The sequence below is a fragment of the Cygnus atratus genome, chromosome 5, assembly GCF_013377495.2.
Source record: "Cygnus atratus isolate AKBS03 ecotype Queensland, Australia chromosome 5, CAtr_DNAZoo_HiC_assembly, whole genome shotgun sequence".
Lineage (NCBI taxonomy): Eukaryota > Metazoa > Chordata > Aves > Anseriformes > Anatidae > Cygnus > Cygnus atratus.
Window position 1 is genome coordinate 37,649,271 of NC_066366.1, and position 18,385 is coordinate 37,667,655.

The 18,385-nt window shown below is 44.1% G+C and overlaps 2 protein-coding genes across 4 annotated transcripts in view; both read right to left on the reverse strand.

The window, feature by feature from the left end:
- MRPL23 (mitochondrial ribosomal protein L23) overlaps positions 1–5,141 on the reverse strand; it is a 167,341-nt gene extending 162,200 nt beyond the window's left edge. For 2 of the 3 annotated variants that reach the window (XR_007708331.1, XM_035539550.2), the window contains exons 1-4: positions 4,986–5,141; positions 4,770–4,892; positions 3,989–4,071; positions 2,055–2,128 (exon numbers count right to left, since the gene is read on the reverse strand). Coding sequence is in view for 2 of the 3 variants with exons in the window: in XM_035539550.2 (XP_035395443.1) it covers positions 2,055–2,128; positions 3,989–4,071; positions 4,770–4,892; positions 4,986–5,044 (339 nt within the window). In the remaining variant the exon portion in view is untranslated. Of the gene's footprint in view, positions 1–2,054; positions 2,129–3,988; positions 4,072–4,658; positions 4,893–4,985 lie in introns of all 3 variants that reach the window. The other variant, XM_050710996.1, reaches the window with a different exon arrangement.
- Positions 5,142–6,473: 1,332 nt separating this feature from the next.
- The window catches only part of TNNT3 (troponin T3, fast skeletal type), a 32,526-nt gene continuing 20,614 nt past the window's right edge, over positions 6,474–18,385 (reverse strand). Inside the window, exons 3-11 of the mRNA XM_035539222.1 lie at positions 15,437–15,455; positions 14,642–14,687; positions 13,694–13,810; positions 13,284–13,361; positions 12,937–13,050; positions 12,628–12,737; positions 11,664–11,754; positions 8,639–8,679; positions 6,474–6,522 (exon numbers count right to left, since the gene is read on the reverse strand). Of these exons, the coding sequence (XP_035395115.1) occupies positions 6,474–6,522; positions 8,639–8,679; positions 11,664–11,754; positions 12,628–12,737; positions 12,937–13,050; positions 13,284–13,361; positions 13,694–13,810; positions 14,642–14,687; positions 15,437–15,455 (665 nt within the window). The remainder of the gene's footprint in view (positions 6,523–8,638; positions 8,680–11,663; positions 11,755–12,627; positions 12,738–12,936; positions 13,051–13,283; positions 13,362–13,693; positions 13,811–14,641; positions 14,688–15,436; positions 15,456–18,385) is intronic.

The window sequence follows — 18,385 nt, forward strand, 5'->3', positions numbered from 1 at the left end:
GGCCTCACCCACTGTTTAAAGCTGGTGTGAACACAGAACTGGGAGCTCATTGTCTGAGACAACAGAACTAGTGATGAAAAGCAAAGAACAAAAGAGGAAAAAAAAAGACAAACCTAAATGTTAGAGCTCACAGACAGCAACAGTAAGAGAACAGAGAACAAAGAGGCACAGGATGAGGTGAAAGGAAAAGGCACACCAAGTTTCACTGACGAAATCTAGATAAATGGTCAGAATTCCCTCACTTGGGATGCTGTACAACGAAAACTAAAATGCAGTCCCCTGACCCCATTCATGGGAGAGATGAAAATGTGGCATTCTTTAGAAATCGAGGATGATATCACTGGATAGGACAACACAGTAAAAGACACCTGCTCTCTCAGGTACCAGAAACACTCCACAGCCACAGTACCACAGGGCTTTGTGCATTTTCCATTCCACTGCAGTTACCCACAAGGTGATGGCAACTATTCTAGATTCAGAAGTTCGATTTGAAATAAACATTCAAAGGCACTGCCTTAAATGAGTGGCTTCCTCCATAGAATACCACTGAATTTCTCTGTGGGTTGCAAACTGCTTCCCTTCGCAACTCAGCAGACACAGAAACAAGACTGCATTAAACGTAGTAAAATAGAAGTTGAGAACTGACCGAGGTTCACTAGAGATGCATGTCTGCTTCCATCTTGGGGAACAAGTCTCCAAAAGCAAAGCCATCACCAGCAAGAGGCTATGGCATTGTAAGGTGCCTGCAATTACCTACTAAGGAACAACACCCAGAGAAAGCAACTTGTACAATACAAAATCACTCCTGACATTCAATTCTTCAGCTGTGTTCTTAATAAGTCAGTCATACCTGAACTTTCGCAGACAAAAACACTGCACAGGCAATAGCATTCCCTCCACCAAGGAGAATCTGTCTACCGAAACAGTGCCTATTCCTTGAAAAAGGCATGCAATTTTTTGCTATCATAATGTAAATCCTTGTGAAGATGACGTTTTCTTTACCTTCAGCACACTGAATCAAGCTTAGTCCTCATCTAAATATAAAACTGTTATTTCTTATTAACACTGTATTTTATATCGTTCTTTTAAAGATAAGGGCTGCCTACAAAAACAGAGTCCTCACTTTTCTTTCCACTCCCTTCCCTAGAAACGGCTTAAAGAAAATTTTTCTAAGCTCATTTAAAATCGAATATTAAAAAAAAATAAATCAGATTTCCCATTGTCTACGCATCTTTAATTTGACCCCAAGTCCTTACAAATTCTTACACAATCTTTATACTATAAGATCATGCAATGTTCCCTCACACTGACTCCTTGTCCCGGGACAGAGTAACATTGAGCTTGTGTTGCCAACAGCAATTTTGAACTTTTGGTTTTACAACCATAAATAGCATTCCTTTAAAGTCATTTTGGTACCTGAAGGGCTTTTCTATCACTGGTGGTATTTCTTTCTTACTTGTAGACAGGTAAGCCCAAGAGAAGACCGAACTATAATGTGCTCCTGTTATGAAAGAAACTTGTAAGAACATGAAGCACCTTTTCCACTGGGCAACCAGTATACATTTCAGAACCCAGTTTAGCCACAAAGCACACTTGTTAGACATGACTAAAAGCTCTCCAGGGAATACGCCTTAAGTCTTCTTGGAGATCCAAAGAGCTTTAATAAGAAGTTCCCCACCTTTACAATATATTCTTTCACTTACTGGACATTTCAGCAATCAACCACACAAGCCATGAACCTTCCAGCACAGACAGTACAGGGTCAGCATGAAATTCGCTGACAAAGCAGCACCATATGACACGAGGCCCTAACTTACATATAGGCCTCAGACACAAATGGTACTAGAAAACTAACAATTTGCTTAAATTTGTTTTTCAAACTAAGTCATTTAAATTAGTGATTTCCTTTATATGTTCTGGAACGTATTAAAGAAAATGCCTTCATTAGAGGAGTGGAAGATACAGTCAGCTAATTGGACAATTCACCAAGCATTACTTGTACTTTGGCTGACAAACAGCCCCTTCTTTCCCTGCAAGCATCCATATTAACTCACCAGCTGTACATAGGCAACCTTGTAATCTGGCTTCTTCACTCTCTGATTCTTGTGGTTCTTCTTGTTGTTCGCACCTGCAGAAATGAACAGTCCAATTTTTAACTTTACAGGACTTCCAAGTACCCCAAAGCAAGGCCAAGCTGAAGGGAGGGGGGGGGGGCTCACCAGTTTTGATTTATTGTTAAGATGATTACGTCTTCAGTACAAACATAGATACCACACAGCAGTACCAAAATTACTAAAATGTACTGAAGTTGGTAAACTGCTTACATGTAAGGAGAGGAGGCATCACCAGACGCAGGCTGCTGACAGCTGTTGTGCCTTCATGGTCACAACACAAATTTTGCAAAGAAGCAAGGAGGCAAGCCTTCTGAGTAGGGGGGCAGGAGAAATAAACTGTCCTGCCAACATTAACTGCTTCAGAAAGACAAGGAGGAAATGACCACTAAGCAGCTTCAAACTTGTCAATTTTTACCGCCCAGCTAATGAGCAGGCTCTACGCTTTATGTATCAGAAAATTACACTCTACACCCCAAAAAATCAAAGCACCTTCACTTCCTGCAAGTACGCTGGGCACAACTGAGTGGGAAGTTCAATTTACTCCTTGCATGTTAGGCAAACGTTAAAGCTCTTGAATTATAAGACGTTCTAAGCCCCTTTCCTCTTTTATTCCCTGACTATACATATTCTACCACCACTTCCGTTAAGTAATGATGGACTGGACAGTTTTAAGGACAAAAGCAATTATTTTTCAGTGCTGTATGAAATAACGTGTTTGCTCTTAGGATTTCATTTAATTTTATTTTTACATAGACACATTGCAGATGATGTTTTCTTTCTCTTCTTTTATATGCTCTTTTACAACCTTCTCTTGAAGTTTTTTCTTTCATTCTCCATTTTTCACTATGACAGCTCTTTTTCCCTATGCCCTTTCAAATTTGTCACTACTCTTACCATTATAAACACATCAATCGATTCCTTTGCTAGAATCAGTACATGAAAAAGAGGAATCCAACCAAAGATGTCCCAACAAACAAGTCACTCTCCATTTGATTAGTGCACTGCCTGGTGATCAAAAACGTACATGATGTAAAAATATATTCCTGACTTTGCACTACATCCAAAATACAGTCAGAGAAACTCTGGGAAGGGAGGCATTCACACGTAAATGTGACTTTGTAGAATTCTAGCCTAGTTCAATCAGAGATGGGTACCTCTGTTCCAAGTCTGGGTTCAACATAACTTCAATTAAGAATGATTTTTTAATGATTCTTTTGGTGGTGGTGTGAGGTTTTTTGCGCAAGGGTAGTGCAAGGAAGAAACACAGTAAGTGGAAGCATACGAGTGTAGCAGAAATGTGGTAACTACAGGTTATGAAAAACTGAAAGTTTGTCAATACGTGTTTCTGATATTTTGTACTTGTCTAATTAAATAATTTGTTCTCTCTAAAAATTTTGACTTCAGTTAGACCATAACACCTCCTCTCTGTGCATGCTAGGTAATCTCAACTCTTATTATTTCATAAACTTACTTTTTAAGTTTTATTACTAATTTTATTAAAATACATGAAGTAGTTCCTTTTGAAGAGAGACATCCACCGGTCTTCAAGGAGAAATGGTACCACCTACCAAAGCATTTGGCATGGGTTAGATACGGGTCAAGATTTTAAGACTCTTTTAATTCATTTTTTTATTTTTAAAAATAAACTTATGTTGTAACCCAATGAAAGTATTCAAATATGAAGCAGTACATACGAAGTGGTACATACTTGTTTTAAGGAACAATAATAAAAAGAACTGAGCTGGAAGTTGCCACCAGCAACAAACCTGGAACTAAAGTTTGTAGAAAGCTACCGGACCTTTTGACATGAAAAGCCTCTTCTGGCTGAAAAGATAAACTGCATTTATCCCTTTGAATTACTCAACTGCACTTACCATACTGTATTCTGGTCCTCACAGCAGCTACTGGCACATTATATATTTTTTCAAGGTAATTCTTGATATCCACTTTTGTCATTCTACGCAACAAGAAAACATTTCGGGGAAAGAAAGAAGGAAAAGTAGAAATATTTAACTAAGTTCAGAACAGAGCCACAGTACTTATAGGCAGGTTGATAGTCTGGAATAGATACGTCTTCCCCTTTCAAACGAGGTAGCTTCACCGCACAAATGTATAAACCCAACATAGATCACATGCTGTTACAGCAATTCATAGCCCATAAATTGAAATAATGTTAAACATTTTATTCTCTGGCACCTCAGCAGTCAAAACATGAGGTATCTGCTGTACTCAGAGAGCCAGGGTCGGCTTTCTGACTGCCCATGCTGAGAATCCTTTCTAAGCTTCTGAACCTAATTTCTAATGTTTTTGGGATCTGCTGCAGGCATGTGCGCCTTTATGTGTAGAAGCAGAGCAGACAGGACGAAGGAGTCCTGCAAAACTAGCACCTGGACACCACCTCTTTTCCTCCTGGCCACCTCCACCACCTCTCCCTTCTTCCTAACCCCACCTCGGGGCAGGCAGAGCCTCACAGCACCCCGAGAGGAGCCAAGCACAGCTCCTACTTAAACCAGCGCCCTGAAAGCTCTCCCTGGTGCACAATACCCTTCCTTCAGCCACGGGGAGGGCCTTTGGGCGCAGGGGGATGCTCCAGAAGCGGCGGGGACCCCTGGGCACCCCGCGGCCAGGCTCCGGCCGTCCTCCCCGTGCACTCACTCCATGGAGACGCGGAACTGCACCGTGTCCTCGGGCTGTGGCACGCCGGGCCGCACCGCCAGCATGAAGAAGTTGGGGCGGAAGATCCGCAGCTGGGGGCCGCCCAGCTGGAACAGCGGGTACCTGCGAGGAGAGGACGCCCGTAAACCACCGGTCGGCGGCCCGACGACCACCGACCCCGACCCCGTCCCTTCCCGGCCGCCCATCCCTGCTCACACAGCCCGCCTGCCGCCCGCCGCCATGGCCGCGGCCCGGTCCGGAAGCGCCGCCGCCATGGAGGGGCTCCCGCTCTCGCCCTCTGCTGGAGCGGAGGGGCGACGAGGGTGGTTTTTGTGTGTTGTTTTTTTTTGGGGGGTGGTGGTCTCCACCTCATTGGCCCCTGGAGGGGGCAGCGGGGTCTGGCCGTCGCCACAGGGGGGATGTGGTGCTTGGGGTGCGCTAGGCACGGGGCAGGCAGGGGTGGGGAATCGTGGCTGCGAAATGGCGTCGTTGAGGGAGTTCGGGAAACGCAGCCCCAAAGTGTGGGACAGCGACAAGCCAGGGGTGGGAGGGACAGGAGGTGTCAGGGGCAGCTCTGCAAGAGCTGTGGAAGCCATATCTGAGCACCTGACTGCCTGTCCTGCCATCTTGACTTCATGTTGTGGGGTGGGACGCCACCACGATTCTCTTTTCCTCATTGACTGGTGAACCAGAGTGTGTAAGCTGGCACCAGGAAAGGCCAGAAGTTTGGTAGGAAGCCTGGTGGGAAGCCTCCAGTAGGCTTCTTTCCAACCAGGGGTTTCTAAGGTCAGCAAAGTGAACAGCAGGCCTCATGCAACCAACAGCTCACAGCCTGAGTTTGGTGGCAGCCATTTTGTGTCCCTGGCCCCGTTTGACATCTACATAGAAATAACAGAGTAATTCAGGCTTCGCATTGGATTTTAATACTATATGTAGGTTAAGTGTTTCAATAAACATTTTAGTGTAATATTTGAATTAACGGTGCTTTGTGTTGTGCTGTGACATCTGCTTTTAAGAAATGTTGCATACTGAAAACTATGCCACCTGTGAATTCATTCCTTTATACCCAATTCTTTGATTCCATTCATCACTCGATCTTCTAAGTTTGTTTCAAGTACTTTTGGCATCCAGACTGTCCCACAGATTATGAGATCCCCCAGAACAGAGTTGGCTTTCCTTATTTGCCTGTATGGGGCCTGTAAAACTGGCCTCCAGTCCTGTTTTTTGTTAATGATGCCAAACCTCATTTCCACTTGTAGGGCTGCATTAAATATTAAATAAGGATAGCTAAGGTCCAACTCCCAAATGCCATTTAAAAAAAAAATTTCAAAACACCATTCCAGAAAGCTGTCATTGAAGTAGGTACTGGTTGCGCTTTATTTACAAAATCCAAAGATTTGTACACAGCAATCTACAGGACAGCATAGGGCTCGTATCAGGAGGGTAAAGGACATGCTCAGCAGGAATTGAAGATGCCAGCAAGGAGTCACCTCAGTTCCGCAGGGAACCTGCTTCCTTTTGGCTGAGGAAGCCACCAGACCCCTCCAGGAAGAAAAGGAAGAAAAGCAGCAGCAATAGCCAACCCAGGCTGATGTTGCAATTTTTGTTATCGCTGAGGCACGGGAACACAAGTGGTTTGTGAAGGAAGAAAGAGGAGACCAGCAGCGTTTTGGCATGTCACTAGGGGCCATCCTGCCTGGTTCTTTACTTCCAGCGCCCACCGACTTTCCCCTTGGCTCCTGCCTTCTTGCTGCTACAATACAAAATGAAAGAAAAACATGTCAGTGTGAAAGAATTGGTCCACTGTGACCACTACTCATTTCTGACTCTCATCTTAGCATCAAGCTTTTACTTTTCACATGTTGGGCATATCCATTATAGAGCACATCCTGAGAAAAACACTGCAGATGTTGTAGAAAGAGGTTCCACCTCAGGCTCTTAGCAAAAGGCTAGGATGTGCATTCCTGAAAGGTGGACCCTTCCAAATTCCTGCATTAACAGGAGACAAGTCTGTGTGATCTCAAAACTAAGTGACAAGCCTATCCAAGCACAGATTTGATGTTTCCTGAATTCAAATTTGCTCTGATCTGGATTTTAGGATTTAGATCTGTTTCTGGAGAAAACTTCCTCCTCATCAGAGAGCTTTAGTCAAGTCCCCTGGATGCCCTAGTCAAAAAAGTGAATGTGGAGACAAAACGCTGAACAGTAATTTATATACAACTAAGAACTGCTTTGCTCTAGCACAGCCAGAGTGACTACTTCCTTGCGTCATGACAGCAAGAGTCGCCAAAACTGTGCGGACTTTTTAGGTCACCCCTCACATCAATATTCCCATCTTGCTTATAGCGTGTGTGGGAGCAGTCCAGCTACAGTCCCCACGCAAAGCAAACTCTCTCCAAACAGTATCTTCTTGCACACAGAAGGGCAATCCTGCATGCAAGCCACTTACCTTCTGTCTGAGAAACTGGCACGTCTGGAGCCAGAGAGGGGCCAGGCGTGAAGTTAGTCAGGTTAGATTCTGAACTGGCTCCCATAGGTAAAACCTTGGCACAGCACACCACCAAACCCTTCCATCTCACACATAGGATGAAGAGGCTGCTTCTTGAACAAAAGTGCATGCAAACTGCGGGCACGTCTTTGACACAGAAGAGCATGGGGTTGGGGGGACAGGCATGACATGTTGGGGCCTTGCCATCAACAAGGAGGCCTGCTTTGGAACCAGTGATTCCTCCAGAGAGCAGAGAAAGATGACGAAGACACATCTGGGGAGGTTTTTGTAGTGCTGCCCTATTTGTTCAAGAGCACTAGCCGTGTTTATGCGAGGATGTAACACAGTGACGCAGACGTACACATAGTGGATACTTTACCTTTTGACCAAGTTAGACTTGATCTATTTGAAAAATTGACTCTTTGCATTAGAGATGGTCGAATGTTTTCTGCTTATTTAAAATTCACCTCAGTGTCCCTTTTTGGCAGACTTCCCACAAGTTCAAAATCCAGTAGAGGAACTGTATAGCTCCTCAAACGAAGGCGGAGTCTTTTTATCTCCACAAACGCCTGTGATGTTTGATGTTATGCCTAACCTTTAGAGTGTGCTTAAGGAGACTTAATAACAGTGTGAAGCAAAAGGATCACTTGATCCTTGTATAACACATCAGCAGACGTTGCTTTGGAATGCTACAGTCTGTTTTGGATAGAAATGCAAATACGCAGAAATCTCATGAGCTGCGGGCTTCCCAGTGCAACCTTTTCAAATGTTCTCCTATTGCACTAAGACTGCGCCATGTCTTTTGGGGGAACAAATATGCATTAATGGTACAGCTTTTTGTGGGTGGTGTGGCAGTGCCCCTCAAAAGAGCAGCAACACTCATACAAACCATGACACCACCCAAGTTCACTGCAAAGATGTGGAATAGTTAAAGATATAAGACTCGGAAAAAAAACTAATTAAATAGAAGTCATATGGAGAAGGAAAGTGGGAGAAGAGAGATGAGTGAAAAGAACTCACAACATGATGTTAGTCTTGTTACACACCATTCTCAGCAACCACTTGTTTACCCTTCATAAACAAGGGTTGTCTCCCCTTATGTTTTCAAAGCACCTCAGTCAGGTGTTTGAAAACCCCAGCAATTAGCAGATGGAGATTTTGCAGACATGGTGTGAAGAAACACAATTTTTCTTTACTAGCTGTTATGTTCACTTCATTTTCCCCTTCATTTTCTCAACGTGAGGCAGGATGGGAGTTACCCTTCTATCTTTAGCCTCATTTCATTGCAGCAAGAAAATGTTGGTGTTGAGGCTGAAGTGACTACTTTGAACACTGAGAAGATATCCCCAGCCAGGAGCTAGGAGGGGATATGGGTACTTACTGTTTCTGAGCCTGATCAATCCGGTTCCTGAGGGTGACAATCTGAAAACAACATACATGACCAGGGTTTTTAGAGATAAAGAAACCTTGTTCCCTCACGGAGAGAAGAGTTTTACCTGCTGAAGAGCTGGAAACAGGTGCCTGTGATAGGAATTTATCCTTCCTTTGAAATAAAAGCTCACCCTTGCTTGAAGGAGAAAAATGTTGCTCCTTGGCAATAAATCTTCAAACTAATTTCACATTTCAAGGGAAAGTGAGCTAGAATTTTATAACCCTTATTAGTAGAATCCCAATCCATATGAATTAATTTACTGTGAACTCACATGTCAAACTGCAGACAAGTGAACTCAAATGACTCTCACCTTGGCCAGCTGGAAAGCTGTTGGATGGCCTCATCTCCCCATATGCATTGACCTCATCTTACTTTTCCACTACTACACATTAGGAAAAGTGTAAGCTTAAAGAGCTTCGGTGGACTTTGGATGCAGGAATGACCTCAAGAATGCAGGTCACACATTCTGCCAGAGTGCCTTTGTTGGCTGTCAGAGCAGGAGGTGAGGAGCTTGCAGCAGTCACCATCTTCCTAGCCACTCATCTAATATGAGAGGAAGACTTTTAAAGGGGCTGAAGATGGCAATATTCAAGGAGAGCTTCAGCAACCACAGAGGAAAGGTTGGAGTGGGGGCTCTGAACATCTTCTCAAGCTCTGGTGGTGACTTCCAGCCACTATGCTCCTGACAAGATGAAGCAAAGATGTGGCTTACCATGGATAAACTGTAGCTTTCAACCTGAAGCATGGAAAAGCAAACACCTACCTTTCACTGCATATTGTGGCCTGACTTAGCATCTCGATCCTGACCCATAGCCCTGGACTCCCTCCTGAAATCCCAGGACTTCCAGTGCAGATAGCAGACAAGCCCCAAAGAACTAGGGTTCTTTTTCCCTTCACCTTCTTGTTTGTATCCAAGTGAAGGCTCTATCTAGGTTCTACCTAGTTTTCCTTGGGTGAGAAAATGCACTTGCCAAAACATATGCTTAGCTTCTGCTGTTGGTGTAATTCAAAATTCTTCACTGCCTCTGCATGTCCAAGAACTGATGACCCAATATTTCAATATTTTAAGTGGCATTTGACATTCCCCACATGCGAAATGAGAAAAAAAAGTCATACACCCAGGCTGGCCCAACAGTCGGTATTTCCTATCTCATGTCTTTCCATGGCAAACAGAAACAAGAGACTGAAACATTAGCAGGAACAAGACAACACAAGGAAGGAAAGATCAGCAGATCAGTTGCTTTTGTACTTACTTGTGGAAGTTTTATCTGCTGCAGCAGTTTTAAATTGTTTATTGCAACTCAGTATTTTTCCCAGGTGTGGAGGAGAAACAGCTGTGTCTTCAGCTTGACCCAGAGACTTAAGACTTACCTTCACTGACAACCTTGCCATAGTGACCATAACACACTCTCCAAGGAAGCACCAAAGACCAGCAGACACTAGAGCTGAAGAACAGCTCCATTCCTGCGTGTCCCAATTCCTTCCTTTGTCTCTCCCTTGTGTCCTTGCTTGTCTCCTTCATTCCCTTTGCTGCTTGCACTTACCTTTCCCCTCACTTTCCTTTCCTGCTGTCATCTTCCCTTTGTTCTCCAATTTGTCTTCTCACATCTCAGCTGTGCATTTTCCTTCTACCTTGCAATTCTTTGCACTTTGTGTCCTTGATTCTCTTCATCAGCCACCAATCTCTTTGTCTGTATAGAGGCCTCATGCCACAGCACGTATGTTTCCCCTGCCACTGCCTTAATTCCTGCTGTGCCTCATGTTATCCTTAAACTAGCCTTCTCCAGTATTTTGGGTCTGAGTTAGCACGTGGCCACAAGGTGGAGAATCTTCCACACCCCATACTATTCTTTTCTGTGAAGCCCAAGATGCTACTTGTGCATCCCTAAGCTTCTGCATGTGTCTCAGGTGCATCAGGGTGGCTCTCCTATGCAAATAGAACTGGACATTTGGACAGAGAATTATTTTCAGTGGTGGCCTGCGTGGGTTGCATTTCTTTACCTGCATCCCTGTTGGACCCTGACTCTTCTCCTAAATCACTTCATCTCTTTTCAAAGAACAGAAAGGGAGAGAAAAAGGAAGTGAAGGGAGACATACAAGATTCATTTTCTCTTTTCCCTCTGCACTTGGAGCCAAGTGCCAGTTTCTCTCTGGCACCTGGCCTCCGACCATGCGGCAGGCTCATGCATTTGGTAGCCTTTGCTGCTGCTGTTACACAGGCAAGTTCATTGTACTTACAACTTGGAAAGCTCCTGCAGCCTGCAACGCATTGTTAAAATCTAAGAGAGATTGAGATAGTTACGTTGGTGTTGCTCATTCCCTGTCAGTGTGTCTGTGGGATTGGGAATTGAATGGAGAGTAAGATGGAGAGAGATCCAGTAGGATTTCTCAGCCACTGGAACCTGGTGTAGAGGATTGCAGACTGTGACTGTGAAGGAAAACCATCCACTTTGTGTTACCCTATGACACTGCAGTCAGGTGCTCCTGTCTGGAGACAGGTTTCAGTAACTCCAGAGAGCTCAGTCCACAGGGAATCTGTCTGGGACAGGAATAAAACTTAAAACGTTCAAGTGTGAAGTCGAAGATGGGTTTAAAAATATTACTTTGCAATGGAGATGAACAAATTGAGAGTGTGATTTTTTTTTATTTTTTTTTGTTTTTTTTGTAACACGGTTACCTATAGATAAACAAGAATGAGCAAGAAGTGTTTGAGTGGGTTCATTTTCCATAAGGATTGGCTTTCTATGAAGGACTGAAAGCCTTGAGAGTGGTCTATACAATTTCAGCCTAAAACGTGAAATCCAGACCAAGTACATTAGGGGAACTGTAGTTCCAGGTGCCTTCTGCTTAAATATTCCAAAAGGTGCACTTGAGAACCAAATCGTATTGCCATTGCATGGCTTTTGCCAGAACAGTCTCAGAGATTCTTACGTTTTGGACCTAGTGCCACTAGAAAAATGGCTTTTTAACTCACCTCATATTTTTTCCTCTTGATCTGCTCTGTAAAGTCATACTTTTCAGTCTCCAGCTGGTATAACCAGTCCCACAGTTCCTTAGCCTTGTCCCTGTGTGTTTATGGGGAGAAGGCAATAGGAGAAACACATCACATCCTGTATTTTCTAGTTTTCACGTCACTTTTTACATTTTATTCAGTGCAGTTCACACGTTATCCTGCAAACCTCTTCTGTCCTCTGAAAGCTACTGACCTCTGAAAGCTAGTCAAGGGCACGTTTCTCACCTTCTCACCTAAGAACCTTTTAGCCTTGCACTCTTGCATGTACCATGCACTAATGTATTTCTGACAGATTTATTTTTCCCCCTAATTCTTAATGAAAGAAAGAGTTCAGGGGAATTAGATGAGAAGGAATAAAGGCTGAATGCCCCAGAGATGAGCAGAGCAGCTGCCATTGTGTAATCTCATCCAATCCAGGGACAAGGTGAGCCAGCCTGGTCCTTCAGTCACATGTAAACTCCAGGGTGTAGAGTCCAGGCCGTCATCTGAAGACTGCTCTGCACCAGATCACTTGGCCTCCAAGCCTTCAGCCTCAGTGGATAACCGTACCAGTACCTTAGCAGCTCTAACTCACCGTGGGAATGCTGTTGTAATACAGATCCCAGTCTGAGGGTTTGTTCAGCTATCTCAGAGCTGGGTTTAGAGTTTGTACCTAGTCCAGTAGATGGCTTATCTTAATTAGCAGGAGAGGTTAATGGAGCTATACCAACAGCATGGCTAGATGGCTACCAAGCCATTTCAATAATACCCCATCCCATTTCCCTCTGTTCTCCAGATCAAAGAAGGGCAGAACTTAATGTTGTCCCTTGATGAATTTCAAGGAAGGCCCCCTCCTCTCCCTCGTTCTTTCACTAGAGAAAACCCCAGGACAGTAAGAGCAAATTTCAGTGTATTACATTACAGTGAGTGTGTTTAGGCATGTTACCTCAGCTTGTCTTCATTCAGGTGATCGATGTTCAAGGGCTTGCGCCTCTCGGCCAGGACCTTCTTCTTCGTCTCTCTAGCTGTTTGCTTCTTCCCTCTCTTCTGGTCAGCCTGTTCTCAGAACATAATTAATGTCAGACTGCATTCAGGCTGAATGAAGTAAGTTCAGTGATGGAGAATGTAAGACAAGCCACTAGGGATCCAGAAGAAGGAAAGTCAAGCTTTTTTCTTGACTTGTAATAAAGACAGTCCCCTGTCAACACGGTGGTTTAACGCTTTCATATTTCTTCCACTGATCCATGCTTTTTACCTTTGCCAGATAGCTGCTGTATGTGGCACCCATGGAGGACAGAGCCTTCTTCTTCTTGAGATCATCCTCGGCCTTTCTCTTGGCATCTTCCTCCTCTCTGCGTGCCTTTTCCTCCTGTGGAGTGCAGCACACAGAAGCACATTACTCAAGGGGAGACCCACAACTCCTCCAGCAACCAGAGTCACTTCAGGGAACGTGATCGGATAAGGTGTTGAGGGGAACTGGCAACTCCCATGTCCCACCCTTGCTTTAAGAGGGTGGTCATTTCTTCTCTGAGATGCAGATCTCAGCATCAGATCTCCTCCAGTGTGATGCTGAGACAAAGAGACAGACACAAAGACACTTACCGCAAGCCTTGCCTGACGCTCCTTCTCCTTCTCAGCCCGGATTCTCTGTTGCTCTGCTCTTTCAGCTCTGCGCTTCTCCTGCAAGAAGTGGTGACAGAGGCATGGAGCCATCACTGTGGCTTCATCTACCTCCCATATTACCCCACCAGCACCGAGAGTTTTGGTATGCAGGGAGTGAGCCACTTGCTCCCCTGCCAGGACGTGGAGGATGGGGCTAACCTGCAATTCCCAGCTGTAAAACTGGGCAGAGAGAGGAGGCAGAGGTGGGAAGAAACCATTTAGGGATGGCATGAACTATCATTTCTATGCATGACAACTCAGTTTTCTACCGAAGTGACTGGATTAATGGATTCAACTTCTCATCCAGATCTCTCAGTCTAGCACAGTGAACAAGCAGTACAAGAACTCACAATTCTCTCCTTGAGGGCAACCAGCTCTTCCTCTTCCTTTCTCCTGGCTTCAAAGTGGCTGTCGATCAAAGCCTGCAGTTCAATCAGATCTTTGTTCTGCCTTTTCTTTTGGATGTCCTAGAAGAGCAGGAGAAGGCTTTAGGCAAGCCCATATTGCTCCAGGATTGTGCCCTGGAGACTCCCAGCACCCCACCTTCATGCACAGAAACAAAGGCAGGAAGTGTCTGTGGTTATCCATGGATTAGCTTAAGTGGCTCTTGGTGCAGGTCAGAGACAGAGACTCATCCAAGTGACAGTCAGGAGACCAGCAGGGAGCAGGATCCACATCTTCTATTTCCCTACACTGAATTTTATCTCTGGCTTTGCTTAGCTGCCTCCTCTTTGCAGGTACAGAGCTCAGCTTGAGGGCTGGGATATGAATCTTACCTAGAAAACATCCCTGCATTTTGGGTACAACAGACATTTCTGCAGAGACTTTTGACGCCAGAAGTTCTTCATTTTTCTATCAGCTTTCTATAAAATCGTTTGGATCTCTGTTTATTGTTAACTTTTGTTGTCATTTCAGGTAGAGTTTCTCACAACAGCTAAGCATAGACCTGCTTTATTTCAATCTGCCCTGTAAGTCTCAAACCATTTACAGTAGTGGGACAGGGGATATGAGAGCTCCTAAAACTCTTTCTCTGTTTTTCATGTGTTAGCTTCAAAGATTTGAGGAGGGAAAAATAAATAAATAAATAAATAGTATTTTAGCTTGATCCTGTTAACAAATATCCAGAGGGCTTCAGGAAGCAGAGGGTAGCCTTTCACTGAAAACAGGCAGCAAAGCATCCATCTTTCTGTCCTTGGCTTTATCCTCAGCTATATCTAATACAGGAGGAGTTATGTGGGTTTCCACACGTGTATGACAGGTATGGACAGACAAACACACGCAGCCTCAGGAATACTTACATCAAAATCTACTTTCTCACCCTCGGGTATTTTAGGAGCAGTTAGTCTGCAGAGAGACAAGGAAAAAAAAAAGAATTTTCTTGTTAAAAAATAGTCAGCTTTTTAAAGAGCAGGTTCTGAACTGATCTGCCCTTGGGAATGATGCTGACAAGGAGAAATGTTAACGGAGATGCAGAGGTGTGAATCAGCAAGTCAACTGAAAACTACTCCAGAAAGCACTAGGGACCTGTGAACTTCATGGAAGGTTGTGCAGGACAGGGAGATGCCCCTAAAAACCCTTTCCATTCCCAAAATCTGTGGTCATTCCCTACCACACAGGTACATGGTGGCCCCCAAGGCTGTCGGTGCAGTGCTGCACGCTTAGTTCTGGGCATTTAGTGCAGTGGGAAAGGAAGGTCCTTAGGAAACCTCCGTTAAGCTCTAGCCAGCCCTGCCTAACATTTGCCATCCTTCCTGTTGTCCACAGCCCTGGATGGATGGGCAGCTTCCCAGCCATGGGCTCTCACAAAGAATTTACTGCAGAGCCACCTCCTTTCCATACAAAGCTGTGAGACTTGGACAATTTCACCAACTCCATCAGGAATTGATCTTAAGACCCTGGCCAGTAACTACTGCTAAGGCATCCTCTGGCAGGAGCAGACAGCCTGGAAAGGCATGCAGGAACGCCTGGATGTTGCACGAGGAAGGGTTGCACAAAGGTTAATGGCCATTTGCCTAACAGACACCATACGGGCTTCTGCTAGGTCAGAAAAAAACGATCCCAGGGTTTTGAAACCCCCTGCCCTTCATACTTACTTTATTCTGGGCTTCTCCTCTGTATTTGGAAGCATGGAGCAAAACAGGAAGGGAAAAAGAGGAAGAACAGTTAGAACAACAGAGATCATGCCAGCTGCTAAAGTAAAAGGAGGGAAGGGAAATTCAATCTTAGGGGAAACATCCCAAAGAAACTGGTTAAATCGCACATACTTCCAAAAGAAACACACACACTCACACAACCCTTTCTGCTAGGAGAGATTGTCTTTTTTACCCTTAAAACAGAATTAGGCAGAAAAGAATCAAGAGATTGTATAAAAATCCCAAACGTAGCATCTGGTAGGCAATGGTTTCATGTAAATGCTAAATTATTTTTCTCAAACCGTCCTGACCAAAGCTCCAAGGAGGACAGATGGGCTGGAGGGTGGAAGAAAACATTGCCTTTTTCAATCGGCACTTCCCCCGCTGAAGTTAACCTGAATTCAGAGTGGCGTCAACGATAAATAGGTTTGGCTTAAATGCCTCACTTGGGGGCCAGGAGGGAAAAAGCCTGATGCCACACATTTTCTCTATGCCCACTGGCTCGTAAGATAGCTTAGGGCACGTAACCCTCAGATATCTTGGTGCCACAGGGAGGATGTTTCTTCTGCACAGTGTGGTGGCCCTCAAACCCAGCCTGCCAAGACCGTCCTCTCTTAGTGAGCATCCTCTCCTGCTGCGGTACATGCCAAATTCCTGTAAATGTTAATCATGATGCTCTCCGCATCTCCAGGAAAGGTATAATGGCCTGGTAGGAAGGCTAAACCATCATGGGCTGCCAGCTCTGGGCCCGGCGGCAGTCAGAGGTGTCCCCCTGCCACAAGTGACCTTTCCCTGGCTCTCAGAAATGTGCTGCCCTATGAACTACTTGCTTAACATTTGTGCTTGCGATCAGTCCCCCTCCCTGCTCTGCTTTTTGAACTTCAGCTGTTAGCCTCAGTGTAATGCTGCTAAGTTCAGCACTGTTGGTCTCACAAATAGAAGTGAATTAAACCTACGTGTTTATTCTGGCCCCGTCTCACAGGGACCCAGGTCGACTTTCATAACCACACGGTACATTTGAACTTTCAGAGATGCTGGATTTTGCTGTACAAGACTCTCCCTGTGTTGGTTCGGTGGGAGGAACTGAAACAAAAAGCTCACAGCCTATTGAATCTGGTAAAAACAGGCAGCTTAGTAAAGGAAAATTAAAACCAGCCTCCCTCAGGAGCGGCTGCGTGAGCCTGGTTATCCGTATCATGATACAGAAAGCTATTAGATTTTTTCAAGTGCTTATTTGCATCCATCTATTTTGGGACTGATGGAGGAAATTGGGAATAGCAAGTGGAACGGAGTAGAATAAAATAAAATCAAATATTATAAGGGAATAAACAGAAAAACTGGAACTGAAAAATATTTAGGGGAGATGCTTGCAAGGATGTTGGATAATCAAAACTGGAGGAGATGACTGGAAATAGGCAACTGGAATAATTAAGAGAAAAGATGTGAGAGATGAATAAAAGATATCAGAAACCAAGCTTTCCTTTCTCTCACACTTTCCCATATCAATTTCAGTAATGAAATTTTGGAAGTAGACACTTTCCTCATTTACTGTAAGAACACTGCCTACCAAAACATATCTCAGCTGAGGCCTCTAAATGCCAAAGCAATGCTAATAAAATAAACAGCAAGTAATTAGAAAAGTGTTTTAGAGCACTCATATAAAGGAAACCACAAATCGCTCCTGAAGAAAAATACTATTAGGCAAAAATGCACTTCTATATTTCTCTGGTTATTTTTTTAATTGTTTTGCTTTTCAAAATAACCAGTGAGCTTCTTAAAATATAAGTTGAATTGTTTTGTTTTAGGTCTGGAAAGAGGAAAAGTAGTCACGATTAACCAGTCTACCAGGGATGTTATTCACACAGGATTCCCTTCCCTCATGCCATACCCAGATAATTTTCAGAAATGCTCCTGTTTAACTTAAAGCTGTCAATTAGTAACACTTCACAGAGGGAAAAAGAACAGAGGAAATGACGGATTTTGTTTGTTGACCTTGGCTGCCAGGATTGACACCTGTCTGTCAATGACTGGGTGAATTTGGCTTCAGCCACTAACAAATCAGCATTTTACACATAATTAAACCAACAAACAATTGCCAAAATAATATTAAGATTAGTTAGTTTTCTTGAGAAAAAAAATTGTAGTTATGATATTTAGAGGTACCTCCAGAAAACCAGAAAAGGGGATAACAAAGAAACAGAAGCATTTATTAAAAAAAAGGAGAAGTAATAAACCTGTCCTTTGCAGTGCATGATCCAGCATAGTCCATACTGTATGCACCAAAAGGAGCCCAGGGAAGTGATTTGTTTTAAGATGCCCCATCTTTCAAGACACTGAGTCAAGGAACTGGGCCAAAATTTGTTGACACACAGGAATTGTTGTAGCAAATTCCTGCTCCTGTTGGTGGATTTTGACTGATATTCTGCGCATTCTGCCCATGAAGCACGGGGCTGTGACAAAATCCCCACATACAACCCTGCCAAAAGAAGGCAAGAACCACTGGAAATCCAAGTTCACTGACATGGCGATTAGAGAGAGTCTCTTGGTTTCTGGTTTCCGAAAGGGTTGGCTCCTGGAGAACACACACCACCAAAAATATACCCACTTCTCCTGCCCAGTCTGTGAGACATTCCCACAAATGCTCCCCTTTCTGTGAATCCATCTGACCTGCCTTTGCTTCATTCAGAAATCCCTAAACACCCTCCTTCTCCATCCCACTTCTGAGAAGCAGCTTCTCTAACTCACAGTCTGTCCTTGAAAATCAATACGCTAGTGAAAAAAATAAAAGGAAAGAAAGAGAAAAACAAGAGAAAGAAAGAGAGGGAAAGATCCCATTCTGAAGTGAAAATTGCATCAGGGTCTCTGAAAGGTCCTCAGAGGATTTCCCTAAAATTGAAAAAAGAAAAAAAA